At 44.3% G+C, this 25,872-nt stretch overlaps 1 protein-coding gene across 3 annotated transcripts in view; it reads right to left on the reverse strand.

Annotated features, from left to right (window-relative positions):
- Positions 1 to 25,872, reverse strand: part of ST8SIA5 (ST8 alpha-N-acetyl-neuraminide alpha-2,8-sialyltransferase 5) — a 550,348-nt gene that overhangs the window by 105,668 nt on the left and 418,808 nt on the right. For 2 of the 3 annotated variants that reach the window (XM_069626924.1, XM_069626922.1), the window contains one exon: positions 20,495 to 20,581. The exons of the other annotated variant lie outside the window; for it this stretch is intronic. In XM_069626924.1, coding sequence (XP_069483025.1) covers positions 20,495 to 20,581 — 87 coding nt within the window. The remainder of the gene's footprint in view (positions 1 to 20,494; positions 20,582 to 25,872) is intronic. 3 annotated transcript variants of the gene reach the window in all.

Genomic DNA, 25,872 nt, shown 5'->3' on the forward strand with positions numbered 1-25,872 from the left:
GTTGGACCCGACATCTGTTCATAATGTAAAAATTCTGTTTAATCGATGACAACTACAGCTTTGATAAAGACGCCCATGTGGTCAAAACACGTGTTGGCCTTTCAAGTAACATTAAAAACCAATGGCACAAATGGACCCAATACGTTTTCCTAATTTTTTAAAGTGAGACCCAAGAAACTGACCATCAATACAATTAAATGGGAATACTTGAACTAAAGGTGCAGCAACACTTTTCGTAAGAATCCCCAACAATGCTGCAAACATCCACCGCAAGGAAGCAAGCACAAACATTCCCGGTCCCCCATTACCCTCCCCCTCTCCTTTCTAAAGTATGCTAGCAGCACGGAAACCAAAGAGATAGAAATAAAGTGAACCAAAAGCAAAGAGTATGTACGAGGGACCCGAAAATGGGAAAAAGGGGGCGAGCAACCCGAAACCAAAACAGAGCAGGGGAATGGGAAATGAAGATGCAAGAGTGCATGAAACAGTAAAGAGAAGTGTGCAAGAGGCAGAGCAATGCATAAAGGTGGTGCAAGTGTGCACAACAGAAAAGAAGGGGTGCAAGAAGCACAGTGAAGTGGAAAAGAGCAGAGTGAGAGAGGTGCAGAAGGGGAAAGGGCCAGTTGAAAGGTGCAGAGAATAAGGAGAGGGGCTAGATGTCAGAGTGGTCGTGCCTAGGAGGAGCAAATAGCCCAGCGTTTTCGAAAGTCTCTGATACTACCTCCTTTGAAAGAACTATACATTGAAATGTACATCCTGACCAGGAGAACTTTTTTTGTTTAAAGACGGAAAGGGGCCTAGGCTTGGGGAAGGGAACAGTGGGAGGCCCAAAGAGAATTGTAAAGAACGCTGTTATAAAGATTGAGGCCTAGAAATTGAGAAAGGGAGCCCTGAGAGGCCTCAAGAGTCTATCTTTTCTTTTTGTATCAAAGAGGCCTAGGCTTGAGGGAAGGGAATACTGAGAGACCCACAGAGACATTGTGAACTTTACAGGAAAGGCCTAGGCTTGGGGAAGGGACCCTGAAAGGTCTAACAGGAACTGTGTCTTTTTGTTTGGAACTGGAAGAATCGAAGCTTGGGGACGGGACCCCCAAGGGACCCAAAGACCTTGTGAACTTTATTGACTTACTGCAAAAGCCCTACGTGGAAGGTTCAGAGAGCAACTCTTTTGAGTTTAACTATTTTGGAAACTGGCAGAACTACACCTATTGGTAAGGCTACCAGAAACTAGCTGTGGTTTGCATTTCCTTTTTGAGCCACCATTTTTCCACATTTGGCCGAAGAGTGAGGGCAAGCATAGGTTTGGACATAGATGAATTTTGGTTTTGGATTTACGGACATCGACGGCCCTTAGAAGCATCATTTGAGGGCACAATCCCCTATGAGTTAGGGCCAGGTAGGTACCAACACCACAAAGTTCGGTAATAAAGGTTTTCAAACTGTCACTTTTGAGTCTGTGTCTCTTTTGATAGCATGCCTGTCTCCAAGTATCCACTAGATAAGAAGGGATCAGTAATGGTGTACTGTGGCGAGGACGAGCGAGGTAGGGTTAGTGGATGTGGATTGTGATGAGGAAGACTGAATGTGTGTATTTGGGATCTAAGGTGAGGAAGAGTGAGGTGCGGCAGTTGGGCACTGTGACGAGGAGAAGTGAGGTGGGGTAGTGGAGGGCTGTGAAAAGGAAGAACAATGTGGGGTTGGTGGAGGACTTTGATGAGGAATACTGAAGTTGTGTAGTTTGGGACTGTGATGAGGAAGCGTGAGCTTGAATTGTTGGGAAATGTGATGAGGAAGAGTGAGGTGGAGTTAGTGGGGGACAGTGATGAGGAAGAATGAGGTGGGGTAGTTGGGACTGATGAAGAAGAGTGAAGTGGAGTTAGTGGGAGACTGATGAGGAAGAGTGAGGTTGGGTAGTTACGCACTGTGACAAGATAGTGAGGTGGGTAGTGGGGTACTGCTATGAGTAGGAGCTAGGTGGACTTAGTCAGGTGCTGCAACAAGGAAGAGTGAGGTGGAGTAGTTGGGAAATGTGACAAGCAAGAGTGAGGTGGAGTTGGTAGTGGAGCCAAATTCAACAATATAGATGGAAAACTGATTACCCCTCCCTTCGCCCAGATATCTTCGGTTGGTGACACTTCAGTTAACCTTTTGTCAATACTGGTTAATCAATTATCTCTGCCACGAGTAAATAAAATTGTTCAATTTGAAAAATGTATTCTGTACTTTCAATTATACGTACAAACACAACATCATTCATGGTAGTGGACTGTCACAAGGAAGTATGAGATGGAGTAGAGGGGCACTGCGATGAGGCAAAGTGAGATGGAGTTAGTGGGAGTTTGTGAAGAGGATGAGTGTGGTGGAGTTAGTGGTGTACTTCGACGAGGAAGCATGAGATGGAGTTAGTGGGGCACTGTGACGAAGAAGAGTGAGGTGGAGTTAGTGTGGGACCATTACGAAGAAGAGTGAGATGGAATTAGTGGCGGACAGGGACAAAGAAGAGTGAGGTGGCTTTAGTGGGGAACTGTGATGAAGAAGAGTGTGTTGAAGTTATTGGGGGACTGAGATGAGGAAGAGTGAGCTATGGTAGTTGGAGAATGTGACGAGGATGATTGAGATGCAATTTTGGGGTAATCCAATGAGGAACAGTGAGGAAGAGTTAGTGGGGGACTGTGATGAGGAACAGTGAGCTGGAGTTAGTGGGGTACTGTGACGAGGAAGAGAGGTAAGGTATTGGGGTACTGTGATGAGAAAGGGTGAGGTGGGGTAGTGGGAGACTGTGATGAGAATGAGTGAGAAGAGTAAGTGGTGCACTATGATGAGGAAGAGTGAGGTGGACGTAATGGGGGACTGTGATGATAGAGAGTGATGTGTTGTTAGTGGGGGACTGAGATGAGGAAGAGTGAGCTGGGGTAGTTGGAGAATGTGACGAGGAAGATTGAGATGCAATTTTGGGGTAATGCAATGAGGAACAGTGAGGTAGAGTTAGTGGGGGACTGTGACAAGGAACAGTGAGGTGGAGTTAGTGGGGTACTGTAACGAGGAAGAAAGGTAGGGTAGTGGGGTACTGTGGTGAGAAAGGGTGAGGTGGGGTAGTGGGAGACTGTGATGAGGATGACTGAGATGAGTAAGTGGCGCACTGTGATGAGGAAGAGTGGGGTGTACTTAATGGAGGACTGTGATGATGAAGAGTGATGTGTTGTTAGTGGGGGAATGAAATGAGGAAGAGTGATGGGGAGTTAGTGGGGCACTGTGATGAGGAATAAAACGATCCGGTAGGGGTGAATTTAAAAAATGAAAAATCTTGGCACCTAGCAATGCATCATGGAAGCTACAATAACACACTTTTTAGGTACAGGAGCACCCTGCTCTACGGCAAATTAAAAAAAGTCTACCGGACGGATTTGTGCCAAATTAAGAAAGCATTTCCTTTGAGCACTTTGTGCACGGCTTATTTCTAATTTGGCGCAAATCCACCCAGCACATTTGAGCTGTGCCTGTGAACAAAAATTGGCCATTTTCCATAAGGGGAAATTAAAGTAAAGTTAAAAACACCTTTTTTTACCCTTTATATATTTTGAGCGACAACATGAATTTGCATGTAATTTTTGCAGTTCTGGGGGCCTTGGGCCTCCGAATAGGTATGTCAAATGTCATACCGATCCGTCCAACAGATCACATGTTTTAACCAGAGGATGTTTGCATTTCCTATGTATGTTAGACTTCACCTTAACTATATGACGGCTAGCAAAAAGGTGCTCCATATCTCGATGTTAACCATGTCCTATTTTTTTTAAGGTACTTTCTTGAGGGTATAGCCTCCCTCATGCAGATACATGGGGAAATTAGCACACCTCAAACACACAATTCATTTGTATACATGATAATAAACTCTAATCTTATTGTCATTAACTGGTGATGTCCTTTCTTTCCTCCTTACTGGAGTTTCCCTGTATGTGTCTTAAATTCCAATGCATTGTGGCTTTTCATATGTATAGCTTGTACTAGTACATGTGTGAAGTAACTCTTGTATTATTAGCTATTAATTACAAGTTTAACATTAGTCAAGATTCTGATAGCCTTGCATTCATTATTTTACTGACCATTATTAGCAGATTAAAACCGCTGTATTTTTGTGGTGCATGCTGCACCCATTGCATATGTGTATGTATTATTAGATTGTTTTTTTAACAACACTCCAATATAATATTTTGTTTAAATGAGTACATTTTGTAATACATTAAGTAGTTCATGAGAGCACTCCCGATCATCCCTCATATGTTGCTACCAACATTGTAAACACAACCCCTTGTAGAGACTTCCCATCAGAATTAATTTGATATGTGATGCCATCAGTGATGTCATCAATGACATTTGTGATGTTATCTTTGATGTCCTGGGTGTTAGTCTTAGCAGTGAACGGTGACGGCGCAAGTCATGGCTGCTTAACTTTCCCTGACAGGTGAATTTCTGTTTTTTTTTAATTGTAACCATAACGTCCCTTTAAAAACGTTTTTTCACAGACTTTTATAGGTTTTTATTAGTGCAACTTAACCATAATGTCCCATTAATAAAGTCTTTACACTGAATTTCATAGGTTTTCACTGGTACACATTAACGAACTTCTATATTATGTTAAAAATCATGTTATTAGAAATGTTGATTATCACTGTCCTACTTGTAGCTGTCCACCGTCCCCAACAATCACCATAATCAAATTCACAAAACATAAATCAAAGACGGTTTGATGAAACGTCTCTCCCTCCATCCCCAAATAATGACTTTATAGAAATTGCAAATTCTCACATTTTTGTTTCCCATTCGGATACCCCTTTTAAAAATACATTTTTTTTTTTTAATCTATAAATATCCTGTATATTATTCTCTCCCAATATGTAGTCTGTGAACTATAGGAATGTTCAGAGTCTGGTTTAGCAATAGATGAAGTTTGCGGATGTCATGCCATGTCCGGATGTGTTTGTGTCTGGTATTGTGTGATACAACTTTAAGTCTGCAGACAGCACCTCCGATCGCAGACACTCCTGCGCATGCACCCGGCCCCTTCCGCTGTCAATGTCCCTGGACAGAATCACATGACCATGCACGTGTGGCGTGATAACGTGTCTGAGAACGGGTCTGTGCTTCACAGACATTTTGTAACTGCATTTCTGGGCAATCTAGGAAGGTTCAAATTGAATGTTTACCGTTCCTCAGCTCCTAGACCCATTCTTAGTTAATCTCTCAACTTTCCAAGACCTATATTCGACTCGATAGTCCACAGACAGTAGGGAACACCGCAGACAGTTCCTCTGAAGTCACCCACCCATTACTTTAAGTCATTCCCAATCTGGCAGTCCATGAGAGAGCCCCTGCTTGGAAGACTATTGGCACACCTGCTATTTAACATCAAAAATGGCATCAGTCAAGGCCATCCCTCCTTCTCATGGGCCACCACCACCCATCACCACCACCACCACAAGCTGGAGGGCCAGGACAGGGGAACAGGTGCGATGATGTAGAGGAGGATCAAGAGGACCAGGAAGATGAGATAGAGGAAATGCCTACATCCAGACAGAATCATGTGTGTGGCGGTTCTTTAAGACCATACGAGGGGTACCAAAGACTTGCGCTGCCCATGTTGAATGCATTGAGTGTGGAATCATACTCAGTCATGGACAACAAGGCAGTACCCTTTTTGTACCACCTTCATGTTCCATCACACCTGCTCAAACCACCTGGGGGCTCTCAGAAAAGCTGTTCCTTTCTCAGGGAGTAATAGGCTGCCTTCCTCTACCTCATCTTCCTCACCAGCTCCTGCCACCACACAGGCTACTCTTGTGGGGCACGGGATCCCACCAGCTGCCTCGCAGGCATTAAAAGAGGCTGTTGATCCATATATTTCCAGGACAACAGTACTCTGTATATACTGTGTCTATATTGACTGGTTTGCTTATTTGTGGAAAACATTGCAATCTTATCTAGATTCAACTTTGGCAGAAAATGTGTTTATTGCAAAATTTGATCTCACTCACATTAACACTACAATTATGTGAACGAGCAGTCTTTCTTTACTAGGCACGTTAGTTCCTGCAGTAAAAGGGCAGTTACAAGCTGCTACGCTGTAACAGGCCTGCAACGTAGTTTCTGGGAACTACATCTCCCAGCACCCCCAGGGCTCTTAAAGCCCAAGGTGGCGCATTAGCATCGGCGGGCTGCGGGTGGCACCGGTTTGTGTTTGGGAGAGAGGGGAGAGCACTTTTCTGTGTAATTGGTGCTTTTCCTTCAGTCCCTTTTGCCTTTTGTCAGGTAAGCCCTGTGGGAACCTTTGTTTTTCCAATATGGCCCATTTTAGCGGTCTCTTTAATATATTACGTAGTACCAAGACTACTGTTTCACACGGTGGTGAATGCTACCACTCTACCCCGAGAAGTATTTTAGAACGCTACTTTTCCATCTATAGCCATGCCACTCTGCCTGCTTTAAACATCCAATCCAGCACTGATAGGCTGGAAGCAGCTACCTTTAATCCACTGCATCCTGTGGCTGATGATACTAGGGCTACAGAGGTAGCAGTTCCCACAGCTGATAAGAGCCTTATTACAGAAAAACAATCTTGTCTTGATATTGTGCATGACGCCACCTATACAGTTACCATATTCCACAAGAGGACTCTAATTTGACATCCTCATTTCTGAACATGGAACTTTTAAATATATACGCTCCTTAGTACAGCATGGAGCAGAGGTAGAAAATTATCTTACAACTTCCAATCTCGACATACTGGGTGTCACGGAGACCTGGCTGAGTGATGCAACTAACTTGGCCGCTTCCCCTGCAGCCTCACAGGCTATAAAATCCTTCAGGCTGACCTTACTGACCAGAGGGGTGGAGGAGTAGCAATCCTGATTAAAGAGCACAGGGATTGTCATGTGGTGCAACATATAGAACTAGCGGGCTGTGAAATTCGGCTCATTAAAGTAAGAAAAAATCCCAATGTCTCTATTATATCCTTATCATCTACAGACCACTTAAGGATATGCCATTATTTGAAGAGCAATTGTATGTAATTGTTTATTTGTAAAGCGCTTACAAATAAGTGAAGTGCTTCAAGTGTTGGCTCTCCTTAATAGTCAAACCAAACCTAAGACACCATTATCATTTTAGGGGATTTTAACTATTAGGCAGAAGACAAGCGAGACAAACCAGATAATTTGCTACTTACATCCCTGGACACAGTCGGCTATACCCAATGGATCACAGAACCAACGCACAAGGATGGTCACACCTTAGATTGGGTTCTTTCACATTGGTTAAACATATTGAACCCCACCTCCATGTGTTGTCCTTGGTCTGACAACTTTAAGGTCAACTTTATTATATGTCTCCCTGAAGCACCAACTCATCTAGATAAACTACCAAGAACTCGGAAAAAGTGTTGTAATTTCACAAATATGACTCAATCTAATTTCTCCCCACTTTTGAATTCCAAAATGCTACCTCCACACTCATTTGAAAACGTCTCATCCTAAGTCTCTCATTTGTCATCTACCATTTCCTCTGTGATAGATGTGTTAGCTCCAGAAAAAGATAAACTAATCAAATCAGAGACTTTTAATAACACCTGGTTTAATGATGACGTTCTCCTGTCATGACTGAAAAGGGTTCTGGAGAAAGAATGGCATCGAAATCCATCACCCGGCGCTTTAACCAACTATAAAAATCTGTCAAGAATTTAAAGAATGCTATTATTGAGGCATAATCAAAACATTTTAACCTCAAAATTAGCAATACCATATCTAGTTTGGGGGAACTGTTTAAAATTGTGAAGGAAGTTGAAGGCAAGAGTGTTGACAATGCCAACACCAAAAGAGATTTGGCCTGGTGCTAAACAATTAAGGAGGAATTCTCTAACAAAATTCAGGGCCATTCACTCACAGCTACTTGGCTCAAATGACTGCTGCTTCTAGTCTTGACCTTCTGACATATGAATTCAGCTTTAGACAAAGCTCTGAAGCAGAGATTCTAAAGATAGTCACAAAGTTTACACCTACCTTATGCAAGGGAGATATCTGTCCTACAAATATCCTTCAAGAATCCCTTGACCTACTGATTCCATGCATTACTATAATGGGGAATTTGCCTTTTGGTGAAGGTGTGGTTCCTGGCTCCCTTAAGGAGGTTTGGGTTACTCACCTCTTTAAGAAAAGCTCCCTTGATCCATCTCTAGCTAGAAACTATTGCCCAATAACCAATGCCCTATTCCTGCACAAGATCCTGGATAAAATGACCATCTTCAGTTCTAGAACTTCCTGGCGAAGAATAACATCTTAGACAGCAACCAATCTGGAGTTAGAGCACGGCACAGTACAGAAACGGCCCTAATGGACCTTAAAACCACCTTGACGAAGATAGTAGAAAGAGGGTATCTGGGATTGTTGATGCTACTTGATCTCTTTGCGGCCTTTGACCAGGTCGACCATGTTATTCTTGTATACCAATCTAGCATCCAACTAGATCACCTCCTTTCTCGAGCCTCGAGTCTCCAGAGTAGCAGTTGAGGAGGTTCAAATTTACCCTGATATCATCAATTCTGGTGTACCACAGGGATTTTGTATATAACCTTCCCTTTTCAATGTCTATATAAGACCACTGCTTGATTTACTAGATGCTTGGGCGTCCGGTAAACGAAATATGCAGATGACTCCCTAGTGGTCATTGAGCTATCAGGTAACTATGCACCGGATCCTGTATCTCTTAACAGTGTACATGCTGCAATCTAGTCCTGGATGGCCACCAACTTGTTTGCGCCCAAAGACAATAAGACAGATCTTCTTATTGTGGCCACTGGGCAAGGACTCAAGAAATTGGATGTCTTGTATAAAAGCTTCAACATCGCAAATAACCAAATTATGATTAGGGACTGCGTAAAAACCTTGGGCGTCCATCTTGACGCAGAATTAAATATGAAGTCTCACATGTCACACATTCACTCATCTTGTGGCTATGTAGTCAGGCTTTTTATTCAAATCAAGCCTTTTATCTCAGTCACTAGAAGATCCATCTTGGTTTCAGCCCTAGTGAATGCGAGACTTGACTACTGTAATAGTCTCTTAATGGGGACATCACAGGGGAATCTTCAGTCACTTCAAATCACCCTGTCGGGGAGGATTTCGGTCTTAATAAACAATACCAATGCCATAGACTCTCACAGGACATTGCATTGGTTGCCTGTCAGGCAAATAATTATTCACAAAGTCTTAGCCTCGTCTTACAAGTGTTGGACTTCTATTGCCCCTTCGTATCTCTCTAGGCATCTTCGCTCTAGTGACCAACACAAATTTAAACAGCCTCGGTTCAGGCTGGCGAGGTTTGGAGGTGTTAACTGTTCTTTACATGCTCCCAGAGAATGTAACGCACTCCCACTGCCAATGAGAACCTTCAACTCCTTGTCCATGTTTAAGGGGGCAGTTTAAACCTACTTGTTTAACATTTATCCAGGTTAAACTTGCCTTATTTTTCAGATGGCCTTTCTCTGTCCTGATTTGTTGGTTGTATGCATTGTTTGTTCTTGATGTGCGCCCTGATGACTATGCATGTGTGATGCGTTAGAAGAAAAATATAATAACACCACTCTGCAGGGGGAGCAGTTTCAAAGTGCTTTCGAAACTGCATTCAAGGAGCATGAGAAACACTGCCCCCTACCTTACATTTAAGGCACGCACAGAATCTTCCCCTGTCCATCTGCCCCTCTGTCTCTCTAGTTGGTGCCTCTTCCCTCACTCCGCTCCCCACCCTTACTTCCTTGCCTCTCCGGGAAAAAAAAAGAAAAGAAATCCTCAAAAATCCAAAATCAAAAACCACCAAAAAAGGTTCCTTTTGAGCCACCTTTCACAGTTAAAAAAATAGAACTAAGAAACAGAATCTTATAGACTCCATCTGCTTCACATTTTTCAGTAAAGTAGTTATAGAGTAATGGAAATAATTGGACAATTGTATACTAGAGAAAATTAAAAAAGGACAGAAACTATTTTCGGTCCCAAAAACCTTTCTCTAGGATACAATAAGGACTATAGAGCACATACCTTTGTGGCCATCTGCGGTCTCTGCAGTCCCCTTTCCATGCCAGGCATTATTAGTTACTGCCACGTACCATGTAATAAACCTTTCAATAAGCATATTCTCTTTTTTAACCACTTTATCAAATGCCATGTATTGCAGCATTGTGCACCTGGTTACATCAAGTGGCAGTTACTTGCATGTACTGGAAACATGTTAAACCTCTACACTCAAACTGCTACTTAACAATGTTCTACAAATCTTTTGCATCTGCATCTTTCTTACTTATACAAACAAATTACACTTAGTGCTGCTATAAATGCACATATGCATTTTTTTACTTTCAACAACATGCTCCAAAAAAGAAACATGTTTAAATGCGCAGCATTTTCCATGTTTCCTTCTATATACGTGTCATACTTTCCAACCATTCACATTACATCCCTTATAGTGCCACCATTCGCCACCTACTCACATATATGTATATACTGTCAAAGGAGTCAACTTAATGGGGTGTAAGCAAGCTGGCAGGTATTTGGAAGCAAGCCAGTCCTCGACACCAATACTGTACTGAGGAGAGGGAGTACGTCTTATGGCAGCATATTTCTTGAAATCTTTTTGGGACTCAGAAAGATTGCGCACTGCTAGTCGATGCATATCTTGACGTTTAAGCAGTAATTTGTCAACTGTTGGAAAAGAAGATTCAATGAGGTCGGATGTAGGCAACCATTTGGGATGCAGTCCGTAGGTACAATGGAATGGAGTCATTCCAATGGAGGTGTAGAGGGGCAGCTGCATGCCTCTGCTGGAAGTCCAGCCACCCTACCTGCTATATGTTGCAAAGTGGAGATTGTGCCATGTTTGACACCAGCAGTTGTGCCAATACTGCAGCGTATATTTGAAAGGAGATACCCATTGATAAAGCCCTATCAAATGTATCCCTGAAGAGATGACAATCTGAGGGAGGAACTCCCTGAAGAAATATGAAAAAGAGCAAGGAGAGGAGCTAGTGACGTCAATGATACATGTGCAGCGCCCTAAGATGTTGGCTAGAGAGAATGCATGGATCCTATAGAACCTAATGATGCATTTAAGAATCGAGTAAACGTTCATATGCGAGAAGCAGATTGCATGTGTGTGAAGTGCTGCAGAAAATGAACCCTTCAATTATTGTACAGTTGATTAAACGTAATGTAGATTTAAGTTATTGTAACGCTCACCTGATTCCCGCAGAGGCGCCGGTCTTGACTGGGTGAATGGCGTATCTTCAAAGGTGATGTGTAACACACGGTTGGCTCTTTGGGCTGGACCTCTGTGCACTGTATGTCTGACTCGAAGAGTAAGATGTCTGCAGATAGAAAATATGGGATTAATGAACTGGGGTTATTGGGTGCCTCTCTCCTCTTCCCTTTCTCTTCTCCTGTAGAACCCCAAAGGTTAACGCCCTCACCTTAGGTAAGTGAACGCCAAGCTCTCCATCTGCCTCGGGGCAGGGTGCCGTAACCAGTTTCTTCACTGGATAAGGGTGCAGGCCTCTTGACCTCAGAGGACTGCTGTCCGTCGTTAACTGCATGAACGGTAAGTTCTGGGCACTTCAAATGTCTTAAAAGTCTTTTGTAATGATATCTCTTGTTTTGCAGGGTTCCGGCGATGGCGGATGGCGGGCTGATGAGAGTTGAGGATCGAACCCGCGTGAGGAATAGAAGCGCCTGGAAGCACGTAAGTAAGCGCTTGTAGCCTGCTTCACGATGCGCACTAACTGTCCCTTTTATCTTGCAGGTACAAGTTCGGAGCTTTAGAGAAGCTGAAGGGTGCTGGAATACCCACTGGATTCGGCGTGGGAAGGAGTAATGGCACGTGAGTAATAAAGTTGCCCAATGTCTTTAAACGCACCTTCTTTTGTCTTTCAGATGCGGGATGCAGCGCCGAAGGCCTCCGGAGCGTGCAAAGAGCTGGTAAGCTTTTGTCTTTCAGATGCCGGAATGCAGTGCGAAGACCTCCGGAGCATGCGAAGAGTAGGTAAGCCTTTGTCTTTCAGATGCCGGAATGCAGCGCGAGGCGTTGGTGACAGCCGATGGACCAGGTAAGAGATGCGCTGCCACTGAAGACCGTAGTGCTAACCTGTTCTTTCTTTGACTTTTCAGGTGCTGCTGAAGACTGGATTCCAGGATGGTAAGCCTTTGTTCCCTTAGGCCCAGGATCAGAAGCAGAAGACACGATGAGCGTTCTGCTGCAGAGAATGCAGAATAACACAAAGCAAGATTCATCCATCGGGTGTGGTTTAAATAGCCTCCTGTAGTGCTTAGGTGTCTCCTTCCACAGCCACGCCTAGGTAAGAAAAGAGTTCCTGCTTTCCAGAAGAGTTCCAGTGTTCTGAACCTAGGGAGTGGCTCCTGCCCCACCCAACAGGAAAAGTAGTCCCAAACAGAAGAGGATCAGGGGTTCAACTGGCAGGTAAGTAAGCAGCATGGTCTGCTGCAGGTAAGTCCACCCAAGCATTATGAGCCCGGCGCTTCCAGCGCTGGGACTGGGCATCTTTATGAGCCTGGTGCCACTGGCGCCAGGACAGGGTCCAAAAGGTCCCAATTGGGACTGGCTGGCACTCGGAACCGGGGTTATGGGTCTGCTTCCAAGGGAGTCGGGCAAGTCCTGATCTTTTGGAAGCAGAGATCATGACAGTTATCATGGAAGCAGGCTATACGTAGTAAATAGAATGCAGGCAGAGCTGCCAATGTATAGAACCTGGACATCAGTGTCATGAATTTTAGTAAGCCAGGACCGATGAAGAGAAATGGTGAGAATCGTGACACAGCAAGAATAAGCTAAAAATGGTGGAGCTGCATGGCAGTGCTGTCTGGCCTGGTATCATAACTGAAGCAGCCAAGGTCAGTTATCTATTCTTGAAAGGAGTGAACATGCAAGGGAATCATCTCTTGTTAAGGTGCAAAGAGAGAACACAAGAGTGCAAAGTTTTATTCATTTAAGACATTTAAAACCTGTGAAATGTACCAAATTGTGGTCTCCTGTCACGTGAGTCAAGGATGAAAATAGAGGTGAATTTGGAGTACTAGAACAACGATAGTGAGTACCTGTACCCCCCTATATTCCTAGAGACAAGGATACTTTGCAAGGCCAAGTTCAAAGACAATCTTCATGGCAGAAGGCTTGGGTGATGAGAGATGATGGGCTAATTGGGTGGGGAGGTAGGGTCAAGTCCACCTCTTTGCACCTGGGTCTGGGAATATGTGTTGTTAAATGAACCGAATGTTCCAGACATAGCACAAGCATGCCAACCAATCGAAGGTCCTTATAGTTTGAAGACCAATTGAAAACCGTGTACTTAATGATTTTTATGATGACATGTTTTACAGGTAGGCATATATTGTCCACCTGACAGTGAGCAGCCCATTACAATCCTAGCTCCTATAGAAAGTAAACTTAGATGTTCCTCTTGAACCAATTACAATCCCTCATAGGTTTTCCATTATTTGCCACATAGTACGACATCCTCTCTGATGTATTCTTAGTATAAAGTCTATGTTTTGTGAAGAAATCATTGAGAGCATGAGTGAACGTCTGTTGATGATCGCTGTAAACTTCCAGTTTTAGATACTTGTTAATAAAACAGTATGCTTGACATCTTCCTGAGTTGGTTTGGTTATTTGGACTTTGGAATTACTATGCGATCTCATCCATTGCAAGCATGTTACTTAAGGGCCGTAAACTCATGTAGTTGCAGTGCTCCAGTGTTTCGGACGATTGCGTATCCTCCGTCATTAGCCGGAAAATCGCTGGGTTTCCTGTGGAGAGCAGCCGATAGTACTCACCATTCATCTAGAAGTCACTGAAGAAATTGAACATGGTCTTAAACATTAAATAAAAACTTGCAGCTGTACAACGTTTTAAACCTCTGCTCCTGTATGTAAGTGGTAAAGCTGGTTCTGGTGAAACGTTCTTAATTGAAATAATCACCATATTTCTACAAGACTTAACAAACAACAACCTTTCAGCTGTTGTAACAGCCCTCACAGGTTTAGCTGCCTACACCATAGGAGGTGTAACTTTACACTGACTACTGCACCTCCCAGTCGATCACCAAAACAAATAAGAATAGTACAAATCACCAGCAAATGCTGCTACTGAAGTACGCAGAATTCAAAAATAAATTAAAATGCTCTTAATAGATGAAGTAAGGGTGGTTTCCAAACTCATGTTGGCTTTAATTCATCTCATGATGCAAAAGTCCAAAAAACCGACTACGAAGAACTGTTTGGAGAAATAGACGTCATTGTTTTCAGAGAACTCCTACAGTTAACACCAGTAAAAGGTCAACCTATTTTTGAAACATTAGGACACAAACAATGCTGTAACACACTCGGTAGCATTGGAAATGCAATTCTCGGGCAATATTTTCAACCCAGAGAACTAACTCTAAACATGCATTAGTCTGCAGATCCCACCTATGCTAACATTTTAAAAAGCTTTAGAACTGGTCTGTTTATTAAAGATGCAAAATCCATCTTAAAAACTAGACTAATCCATCAGCTATATGGGCAAAACACATCTGCCCAACAATGAACTTAACGAAACATACAATGCATATCCTTAATACCAATCCTTGCAAGCTCTAGTCAATTCAAAGATACATTCAAAGAAGTTTGAAAAAGAAATGCAACCCAGCTCCACAGACAAACTAGAGGTGCAAGGCATGACACTCCATATCGGTCAACAAGCTAAAGCACAACTAAATAGCTTAGAAAAATGTATCTTCAACACAGCTGGATTAGAAAAAGTATTAACTCGTCAGGAGGCATGAACTGTAAGTCCCTATTCCCGTGGGGTCCCATAGGACTCCACGGGAATGGGAAACGTGAGCACCGGCACCGTTAATATCGGTGCCGGTGCTGCCGGGAAAACCATGCTTGCAGGGACCAGTGCTCCTGGCAGGTCAGACCTGCCGGGAGCACCAGTCCCTGCAGGCATTCTTGTCTTCTGGTGGTCCGGAGAGGGTGCCGGTATGTTGCTACCGGCATCCTTATTTACGGACTGCCAGACTTGTAATGAGGCCCCAATGTCATGAAAACCACACTGCTCTCGGCAAAAACATACTGCAACCAAATGTTGCAGAGCAACATCCTTTTCATGATGATAGAGGTTTGGGTAAATGTATGGGACACACTCAATGAGATTTCCAAAATGGGTGTGTGCATTATACAGGGCCTCTTTAGATATCGATACAATTCTAGGACTATGTCAAATGTTGGATTGCAATTAGACTTTACAAATGTTTTAGTATTGCAGAAATCTTTTGTCAGTGAGTTTGAGCACCGCTTTTGACTTCCGCTGTAATCCTTTCAAGATGGCCTTCATTCGTGGTAACATTTTGACCGCATTTATGGAAGGTTTCAAGAACCATGCGAGTTGCAGTAGGATGTCATTTGCTTTTGACTCGATATTCTTTGCTTTGAGGGTTGCCTGTTTGCCTCTGGGGTGTTTTGAAATACAGTATTTGAATCACCTTTTTCTCGTCAGTTTCAATGTATCATTGATGGTCGCTAATTCTTAATGTGCTTTTGAAATGGTTTAAAAAGCGCAACTGTTATCTAGAGTTTTGCACTTTCTCTTGTTGAGGGTAGTGTCCAATGTGTTAATTCTGATTCTGTGCACGTGTTTGTTACAGGTCTCTGCACCTTTAAGGGAGAGGTCAGGGCACTGACAGCAAGCGGGCGTGAGAGGGAGGAAAGGGAGGAGACAAAGAGGGAAATAGCAGTTCTCATGTAGCCATTGAATAAAGTGGAGGTCCCATCCGTTCCTCTGGTGTTGAGTCATTTCTTGGCGAGTAAGACTCGCAACAGTGTTACAATCTGATTGTGGAGTTATTTTTTTGGATCTCTGCATCCTGATCTTGGGGGGGGGGTCCTATCTAAAAAAACAGACCCTAGAGCCTCTAGGGCAGGGCTGGGAGGATGAGAAGAAAGCAGCCATTGAACAACCCCTCTCTCATTATTATCGTCCGCATCAGTGGAGCCTGTCGACCCAGATTCCAGACTTATCCTGACCTTTTGCAATCGCTTATGCTTGAAATTGTTCATTCCCCTCTATGATTGTTCCTCTAACCATGAATAGACAGTCGAGAGGTTCTAGTTTTATCTTATATAATATATCATTTGGGTCAGTGTTCAAAGTGTACGAAAACTTCCCTCCCACGCACAATCCAAACCCCCAAACAAACAGATCCTAAGGGAATGTTGAGGGCAGTGCATTGAGGTGCAATTTTCAACTTCTTCCTACACTTGTGTTTTAAAACGAAACCATTCCGGAACAGTTTCTCTTTAAAATAAAAGTGTAGGAACAGTAATGCATTGCTCGCAACCGCACCCACCCACTTCAACCACTGATTTCTGTAAAATTCAAGGATGTCATATGCACTTTCCAAGGATCTTACCCCACTCGGGAGCCAGTAGCCTCTATAAGAAAATGTTTTTATTATTCAAATCCTCAGTTTCAATTTTGGCTATTTGAAATGTTAATTCTTGAATGGTGCTTAAAAGCAGGTTGCAAGATCACTTACTCAGTATCCTCCTCTATTTCGCGATTGTAATTGTTTATTTGTAAAGCGCTTATACACAAGTGAAGTGCTTCAAAGTGCAATGAATTATTTAATACCTCAACAGTTAATGTCTGTATCATGATTCTCAAGTCTTGCGACATTCACTATATTCTTTTTCGCATGGTGCATGTAAGTTGATTAACAGATATTAGCGCTCTGAAAGAGGGCGCTAGCCAATGAGGAAGCTCGGAACGCGGGCTGTGTTTGGTGGTATAAGGCCCCCCTTCTCTTTCATCACTCCTCCTTCACCACTTAGCTCATGGGTATCTCAAACGGGAGGGCTAAGGGTGTGTTTCCATTAAAAAATAAATACATCTTACCTAGTGGCCACACCGCATTGAACCCATGACTCACGACATGGTCTTGTTCAAAAGCATGCATGTTACTCTTGAGGTAGCCCCCCCAGCAATATATGATATGATATGGCATTTGTAACGCGCCTATACACAAGTGTTTCAAGGCGCGACGAGGCAGGGAGGGGGGAACAAGGGGAGACAGACAACGATCCTACTAGGCCAGGTGTCATTCAGATCGTGCAAGTGCATGGGTAGGGGGGACGGGAAAACTGCACAGGGGAAAGGGAGAGGGGAAAGTGCAGTACAGGGTTAGTAATGAACAAGATAAATAATAAGGGCCAGCTGGTGGCAAGTGCAAGATAAGTGCAGACAAGTGCTGGGAAGGGGGGCTGTAGGGATACAGAGACAGTCCTGCAGTGCAGGGGTTGCCAGGAAGGCAGTGCAGGGGAGAGTGGCTGGGCCAAGGACCGAGATTGGTGAGTGGCCCAGTTGCTGATTCAGTACAGTTTCAGTGATTTAGCAGGGGAGAGGGAGAGAGAAAGCAGAAGCAAAGAGGAAGGTTTTGAGGTGCTTCCGGAACCGGAGATGGTTCTCCTCAAGTTTCAGGGAGGCAGGAAGGCTGTTCCAGTGGGAGGCCCCTGCTGCGGAGAGAGATCTCCCCCCAACTCGTTGCTTGGAGAAGCGGCTGACCCTGAGGGAGTTGGAGGCGGAAGAGCGAAGTACTCGAGAAGGAAGATATTTAGGAAGGGAGAGTTGAAGGTAATTTGGCCTCAGGCCCCAGAAGGCCTTGTGGACAATGCAGAGGGTTTTGAACTTAATCCTCGCAGCCACAGGGAGCCAGTGTAGCGATTTCAGTCCTGGAGAGATATGGTCCCTGGGCCTGAGGCCAAGGACAAGTCTCGCAGTCCTGTTCTGGATGAGTTGCAGAGGGCGGAGAGTAGAGGCAGGCAGTTTTAGATAGAGGCTGTTACAGTAGTCCAGCTAAGAGAGAACCAGGGCTCTGGAGACAGTGAGCTTCTGGGGGAAGGATAGGAAAGGAAGGATACCTCTGAGGAGGTGCAGCTGGTAGTGTGACTTCTTAGAAACGTCAGAAATGTGAGGAGAGGAGAGTGTGGAGTCGAAGATGACCCCGAGGTTTTTTGCCTTGCAGGTAGGAGCAGGAAGAGGGCCAAGAGAGGCCGGCCAGAGAGGTGAAGTGAAGGAGGGAGTGGGTGTGCCGATGAGTAGAATCTCGGTCTTACTGGCATTAAGGCAGAGGTCGTTGGCGGCACACCATTCCTGGATAGCAGAAAGACATTCAGAGATGAGGGAAGGAGAAGAGGAGGGCGAGGGTAGCCTGAAAATGAGCTGGGTATCATCCGCATAGCACTGAAAGTTGGGGCAGAGAGCAGCGATGCGGTGGGCGAGAAGTGCCAGATACTGGTTGAACAGCCAGGGAGAGAGGTTAGAACCCTGGGGGACACCACAGGTAGAGAAAAAGATGTCAGACAGGAAAGACCCCAGTTGGACCTGGGAGGGTCAATTTGAGAGGAAAGAGGTCAGCCAAGCCAGAGCCTGACCAGTGATACCCAGGTTATCACGGAGACGGTTGAGCAGGATGGTATGGTTGACAGTATCAAAGGCAGAAGAGAGATCAAGCAAAAGGAGAAAACATGGAATGTTAGAGTCAAGGTTCGAGAGCAGGTCCTCACGGATGTTCAGGAGAGCAGTTTCCGTGCTTCTGGCAGCTCTGAAGTCAGACTGATGGTCATGAAGGCTACCAACAGATTCAGCATGGAGATTAAGCTGGGAGATGGCAAGTTTCTCCAGGAGCTTGCCCAGGAAAGGAGTGCAAGAAATACAAATAATTCCCACAAAATGTGAAAGTCCTCGATTCACAAACACTACCTCTCATTCTGAGGGCAGGGATATGCTGCACAGCTGGATCCCTTATGAAAATGCATAACCTCCCCTTTACTGCATATGATTTTGCCTACCCACATGACAGAGTGCAGTGGGTTACCGTCAACGCTGTAGGCAGAGTGCGCATGCGCACATCCAGTCTGTGTGGCTCTAGGCACGCAGACTGAAACTGTACATGGCAACCCCCGGTTAGGAAGTGGTAAAGTCCGTCCCATGGTGGAAGATAGAGGATCTCCTGAACCTCCCACGCGCCCTCCAGTTAAATGTACAATGCATTCAGTGGGCCTGTTCACCATTGCACAATCTTCCTTGATATGACATGTGAGCAGGTTCAAGGGGCAGAGGCGTTGCTAGGCAGGGGCTGAGGGGGGTATAGCCCCGGGTATTTTGGTCGTAGCCCCAGACAAAAGCTCAGGGGCTACAACCAAAAGGCTAGCTAGCCCCGAGTACCGACAGTCCTGCCATTGGTGTAGCCCCAGATGTTTTTCAGACCTAGCAACACACCTGTCAAGGGGCAATCCCCGTATTTGCACGAAGAACGACCCCACATGCATGGGTGCCAAGTCTGCACCCACACATTCACTATTATATACATAGACACACATCGGTTTGATGCCCCTTCTGTGAAATTATAAAGGGCCTGATTCACAGAACGTTTTCCTGTGGGATTGCACCATTATAAAACACTTCCATGAATCAGGCCCAAAAATGTCTTGACCTGTGTGAGATATAGCACATTGTGCTTAATTTCTCGTTGAAAGAAAGTTGGCTTTCAATGTGAACATGTGAAAATGTCAGAAAAAGGCATAGCATTTGGGGGAGCAAATACATTAAGCACTTACAATCTAAAACAAGTATTGGCAATGCCAACAGTTTTGGCGTTTGTGTGGATATGGGAAAGGTATTTGCCAGTCATTGCCATAATGGTACTAACTGGGCATTAATGGTAGCAGCGTGGAAATGGTGCACGTACCTGGGCAGTGCGTTGCAAATGCCCATCTAGTACATATACACAAGCTGAAACTGTTGCTTTGCTAATGCTCGTTTTTGCCAGGACGTTAGTGAAGGACATGCATACTGCTTATAAATCAAGTGGCTAAAGGCAGACATGGTTAAGACATTTGTATTACACCGGTAGCATGCTAACAGCAAACTATTCGCTCTCAGAAAACCGCTTTAAAAAAAACCCTAGCAAACATTTCGAGGGCAAAGTTTGATTTTAAGGCTTGATAAGGTTAGCTCAAAGCGGGTGTGTTTTGGGTGGGGAAGTTCAGGAAGTGAGGGGAATGAGCATAAGGATTAGCACTGCCATGTGCAGTGGGTAAATAAGCAAACAAAACCTGCAAGCATTGTTGTCCCTCCTCATTTGTCATCTCTCCCTAGCTGTACTCCAAAGCATTAGCTTCGACTTATACATGGCGCAAAAGTGCCACCTTTCAACCAAAACTGAAAACAATCATTTCAGTCAGCCAATGGGGAATGAAACCCTCAGTGTCCCACATCTAAACTGAGAGGCAGTTTCTTCACCTCCATCCTCTTGAAGGCTCCAGTTTTAACGCAAGCAGGTTCCTAATCTGCTTTCACAGATTCTATTTGTGGCTGTAATGCCGTTTGTGTCGATCCTGCTTACTTGAATGTGTTGGCTTCTGTGGTGTTCATTTCCCACTTGCAAACCTCCAGGCTCTTCCATCTCTCAAACAGCTCGGATTCCTTCACCCTGCAGCAAAGGTATATGCTGGGTTAGATATACACTGTTTTGCAGTTCATTCTAACATGCTTATTTTTGACACTCTCCTTTACTGCTTTCTTTCAATAAGACAATAAGAGAAATGTAAATTGAAAAAAACAGTATTGCTTTTGGACATTATACAATACTAAGTGCCAGATTGGGTAATCGCAGTGCATTTCTACAGCGTTCCCCAGCAGGGTTCATTTTGGACCAAGACAAGACATTGAGGCCTGAAGTAACATAATGGCACACATTTGTAAATCATCTCAAATAATTGGTTTCCCGACATGGTTTTAGTCGTATTAACTCACTACTTAATTGCGTTTGTTACAAAACTGTTTAGACAGCCAGACATAACCTTTCCCTTACACAGCACGCAGCGCATCATACCTCATAGGCCAGAGGATCCGACAGGCTCGGACCGCAGGCTGCAACACTATCCCTCGGGGTGCAGCCTCAGGTTACAAAGATCATATAGGCTCGGTGACCGCCATGCTACCAGAGGATACACAGATCGTATATGCCCGGCCCTGCACTGCAGAGCACAGCTACAGAGAGGTCAGAGGCTCCAGGATTACAAAACAAAGTGGTCCATCAGGTTACACGGATGTTACAGGCTCAAGCAATACCTTTTGGGTTACACAGAGGACACAGGCCCATGGACAGGACAGTGGCGCTATACCATTGTGACAATGTCATGTGAATTAAGATTTTTACTGTTGAGTTACCTGACGATATTTCATCAAAGGCGACCAGAAACATGTGAAGTACCTTTTTCCCAGGGCTGCACCAGGCCGTAGTAATGATGCCCACATGTGTGCCTCCACCCACACTTTGCACTAGAGGGCGATTGGGAGGCCATAGCCACTGCCTGGGCAACCTGTGTCAAACATATGGCTTTCCTGTTCCATCTACCAAAGCCATAGAGAAAATAAGTACTGCAGTAAGCGGCCAGTGCAACGAAGATAGCACTTTTCTTACAAGTAGTAGAACGGCCTGAGCAGCTGAACCAGTGTTGGAGCATAAGCTGTACAGGTTTTGAGACATAAGGTCAAGCATCTTCCTGCTTGCTAAATGTAGCCAGCACCTCTGTCCTCTTTTGATATCAGTAATCAGGTAATGCAATGATTTCTCAATGAAAGCGAGGTAGGTTCAGCTTTACCGACTTTGAACAGAGCCTGCCAAATCATCACATCAGGGATATCGCTGAACATCTTCACGCTTGCAATACAGTGCAGAGGAACAACTTGGCTCTGAATGCAAGAATGTCCCTTAGGGAATATAGACCAATATCTAAGTGTGTATGCAGTTCTTATTTAAAGTTAGAACTTGGTTTTCAATAAACTGTAGTCAAAAGCTATATTTCTTTGATGAAACTCAAAAGACCAAAACATGTATCAGTCTATGCATCATTATCAGTCCTACTCTATCTTCAGAGTCCTTATTAGGCTTGGAGCTGCATTGTCTGAGCTCTTCTCGTGTAGAAACTCACATTTGACAAAAGGTTGGTACTATAGAACAAAGAAATGGTGGCTATATTGTATGACCTCAAGTTAGCGTTCAGATATGCAAACCTTGAACCCATCGCTGTACCCGGCAAGATCGACTAGAAATCCATATTGCACAGAAAGTAGTTGCTAATTGCAGAATAGCGAGTAGAAGGCTGTTATGATCCAGAAGAGAGGTGGAACAGAGATATAGAAAATCAGATAAATACTCGAAGCTCAGATCACGTGATAGTGACATCCATAAGGAAATAATATCTTTACTCACCAAATTTCAATTCTCTTCCCAAGAAGCTAGTTCTAATCTACAAAAAACCTCTTTGGTATCGGCACATAAGAGACAACTCTCAAACAAAGTGTTGAAGAAAAGAATGCAGATATTGAGATTTTTTTTCCACTTCTCCGAAACAGAAAATAAACTGAGGACCTATTGGAGGTTGATGAGGTGTGTGAATTTTTGGTAGTGGGCAAAAAATGTAGTTACAGTGTATTCATCCTAAAGAAAGACCAGCTCATCCTTTGTTAGTATCTTGCCACCCAAAAACGACCTATCACAACCTAGACCTGGGCATTGATGTGTATCAGAGCACCAAACGGCATCATTAAAAACACAATCATGGACACAATCTAAAACATAGTAATGAAAGCAAATACATTGAATTGAACAATGCAAATATAGTACTGCACAGGCTTACCAGGAAAGAGCATCTAAACCATGAGGAATGTTCACACAGTTGATCTGAATCATGGCTCTGAGAATGCTATGGTCTGTGATCCTGGGCATAACAGTAAGACTGAGCATTGACACTGGGGGCCCCGGCGCTCAAACTGTCAGGGTAAGTGAGAGAATATCCTGTGGCTGCAGTCCACTAAATCCCCAAAAAGAGCATCACAAAAAATATACATCCGTAGCTGAAACACTTGCATATGTAGGTGGTTGCTAGGGTATATATTATCACAATAACTGAATGTCAGATGTATCATATGGTTTTGCTAGTCTTCAGGCAAGCTGACTGGGCCAGACACCCTCCATTCCATGCTACAATGCTGATGAGCCATAGCACCCATGGATATACATTAGTGGCACTGGGCTGCAAAGCAGAAGATATGAATTGTGGGGGTAAACACAGCCTTCCCTTACAAGTCACATTTCGGGATAAGAAAATACGACATAATATGCTGACTTTGCATTACCATTTATTTTATGTAATTGTCTGTAACTCTCTGAGACTGTAACGATTGTAGACCTTTCATAGTGTTCAAATTGCCAAGATACACTACCTGCATTTCAATGGGAATGGTCCTTTCATGATCCGGAATTGAATCCCAGTCTAGGGCAATGTTGTTAACAAACAAATGGTTGTGTAGGGTGCACACCTGTAGGCCCTTGGAGTTTCTCCAAAACTCAAAAGGGACAACTATTTTGAAGCACTAGGATAACGCCAAAGGATGCTAAAATCCACCTAAAAGAGAGGGTAAAAGAGAGTGCTCCTTCCTGTGATTCCATGTCCTCATGTATAACCTTAGAAACACAAACTGTTACCAAAGCAGTGAGGAAGAACAAGTAGGAGAAACACAGTGAAAGGACAAATCTAAAAGAACTATCTGTCTTTGTCCCAAATTTCAGAATCTAACATACAGTTTAAGAGCTATATTGCCCAACACGGTTCTTGGCTCAACACTCAGTCTCGAGTAGATAGCACTGAGCTCATCTCTTGGCTTCTCGTACCCGCAAAGCTATCCATGGCTCCTGCTCAGTTGCCGATGGAAGTCCCTGGCAGGGCCAGAATGGGCGAGGTCTACCGGCAGATGTCTAAGAACGGGTGTTCCTCTCAGATGTCTGAGTGGTGCATGCGTGTTAGTATCAAGTCACTGAAGATCTGGTTTTACCTTGACAGCCAATTCCTGTGGGGACATGGCGGCCGACATTCGTTGAACTCTTTCCTTCACATGCCAATAATCTCAATGAGCATGAACCAGAAACAGGTTTGTTCTTGGGTGAGTGACCCCACTCCTCCCAATCCCATAGTAATTAGTATATTTATGTTCTGCTGGGACTGTGGGCTCTCACTAGTGCTCCAAGATGGGCAAGTACAGGGCACCTTCCTCTTCTAGCTCTTCCAGCTTTTCTCCCAGTGCCACAGTTAGAAGACCTTTCCTGCTTCCTCATTATAACAAAATAGACCTTGTAAGATTAGCAGAGATTTTCCAAACCTAGGGCCAGGTCAACAGCACATAGATGCAGAGACTCCCCTTCCTTATCCACACCTTCCTCTTCATCTCCTCCTCTTCTTCCCCTGTTTTGTAAAGGGACGTAACCAAGAGCGATCCCTAGAGAAATCATCTGGATCATGAAGCTGTGGGAAATGTTCTGGAGCATTAGGCAGCCCGAATGCAATAGCCAGGTGAGGAGGCCTCGGACTCCAATGCAAAGACTACAGTGTGGCATCAGGAAGGGCCTACCATTGATAGCTGACATCAAGGACAAAGTCCTGAATGAGTGGAAGGAGCCAGACTACATCTCAGACCGCAGGTTCCAGGAAGAGAACCAGACCAGGCTCACTCCCTTACAAGTTGATTTCTATATTTCACTGAATGAAGTGGTAGTGCCTGACCACACCAATAAGAAGGTTGCTGCTGCTTTGTGTAAGAAATATGCAGGCGCACATCTGTCTCTTCGAGCCTCAAACTGCACTTCGTACAAAGGCCACTCTTTACTCAAGTGGCTTTCAAGAACATTATACTCGCATTGAGGAGGGTGTTAAATGTTTTGTGCTGCTTAGCAACATGCATCACCAGGCAGAATTCCTATTGTGCTTGGCTTGTGATGGGGTACGGTCAGCTCCTCTCACTATGGGCACTTTTGTGGTAACCAGGAGCATGTGCCCATTGGCAGATTGAGTTCCCCCATTGAACTCCATCAATCCTGGGCTCCAGGTTGTTCAGGAAAGTATGAGAAGGACCATCGGGTCCATAAAGAAGAGAAACACTCCTGGACATTTAGGCAAAACAGAAGCCACGTTCCAGCTATCACAGCTCCTTGTACACTACAGCGTGATCCGGATCAAAAGATCAAAGCTTTCTCTCCTGCCAAGGCTTTTCAATTCTGACTAGCAGAATACCTCTGATTCCGCTCCTGTTTGCGGAAGGCTATATCTCTTCAAGACTATCTGGAGCATGTCCATATCAGATCCCGGAGTCTTAGAGGTAATCGGAAAGGGTTATGGTGTGGAATTTGCCTCCTATCATTCTGACATAGGAACTTTGGATATCCCTGGTGCCTCGGATCTGCAGAAGAGAGCCTCCATACAGAAAGAGATCCAGTATCTACAGAGGAAGAATGTCTCTGTGTGACTTGAGGTTCAGGGGGACATAAACTGGTAATACACCTCAAGGGTGTGATCAATGTGTGTCCAGTATAGAAACCCTCCAGTGTATTTGTGTATCATCCCATTCATGTTGGCAGGAGACGGGTTGGCCTCCCTGGAGCTCAGCAATGCCTACCTGCATGTGTTGATGCATCCCTGCAATCATTGCTTCCTAAGGTTTGAACTGGGGGGCTCTCCACTTTCAGTTCACAGTTTTCAGTCTCCTCCCAGTGTGTTTACCTACATTCTGGCACCTTTGCTTGGAGGCTTCAGTAGGAGGGCCTGATGGTGTATCCCTACTTGGACAATCTTCTCATCCAGGGGTCCTTTGAGCTAAGCAGGCCTCTAGCAGTGTTCAGAGACTCATTCTTCTTATCCAACCAAAGCTTCCCCATCAATCATTAGA

The sequence above is a fragment of the Ambystoma mexicanum genome, chromosome 6p (assembly GCF_040938575.1).
Source record: "Ambystoma mexicanum isolate Mex_15411 chromosome 6p, UKY_AmexF1_1, whole genome shotgun sequence".
Lineage (NCBI taxonomy): Eukaryota > Metazoa > Chordata > Amphibia > Caudata > Ambystomatidae > Ambystoma > Ambystoma mexicanum.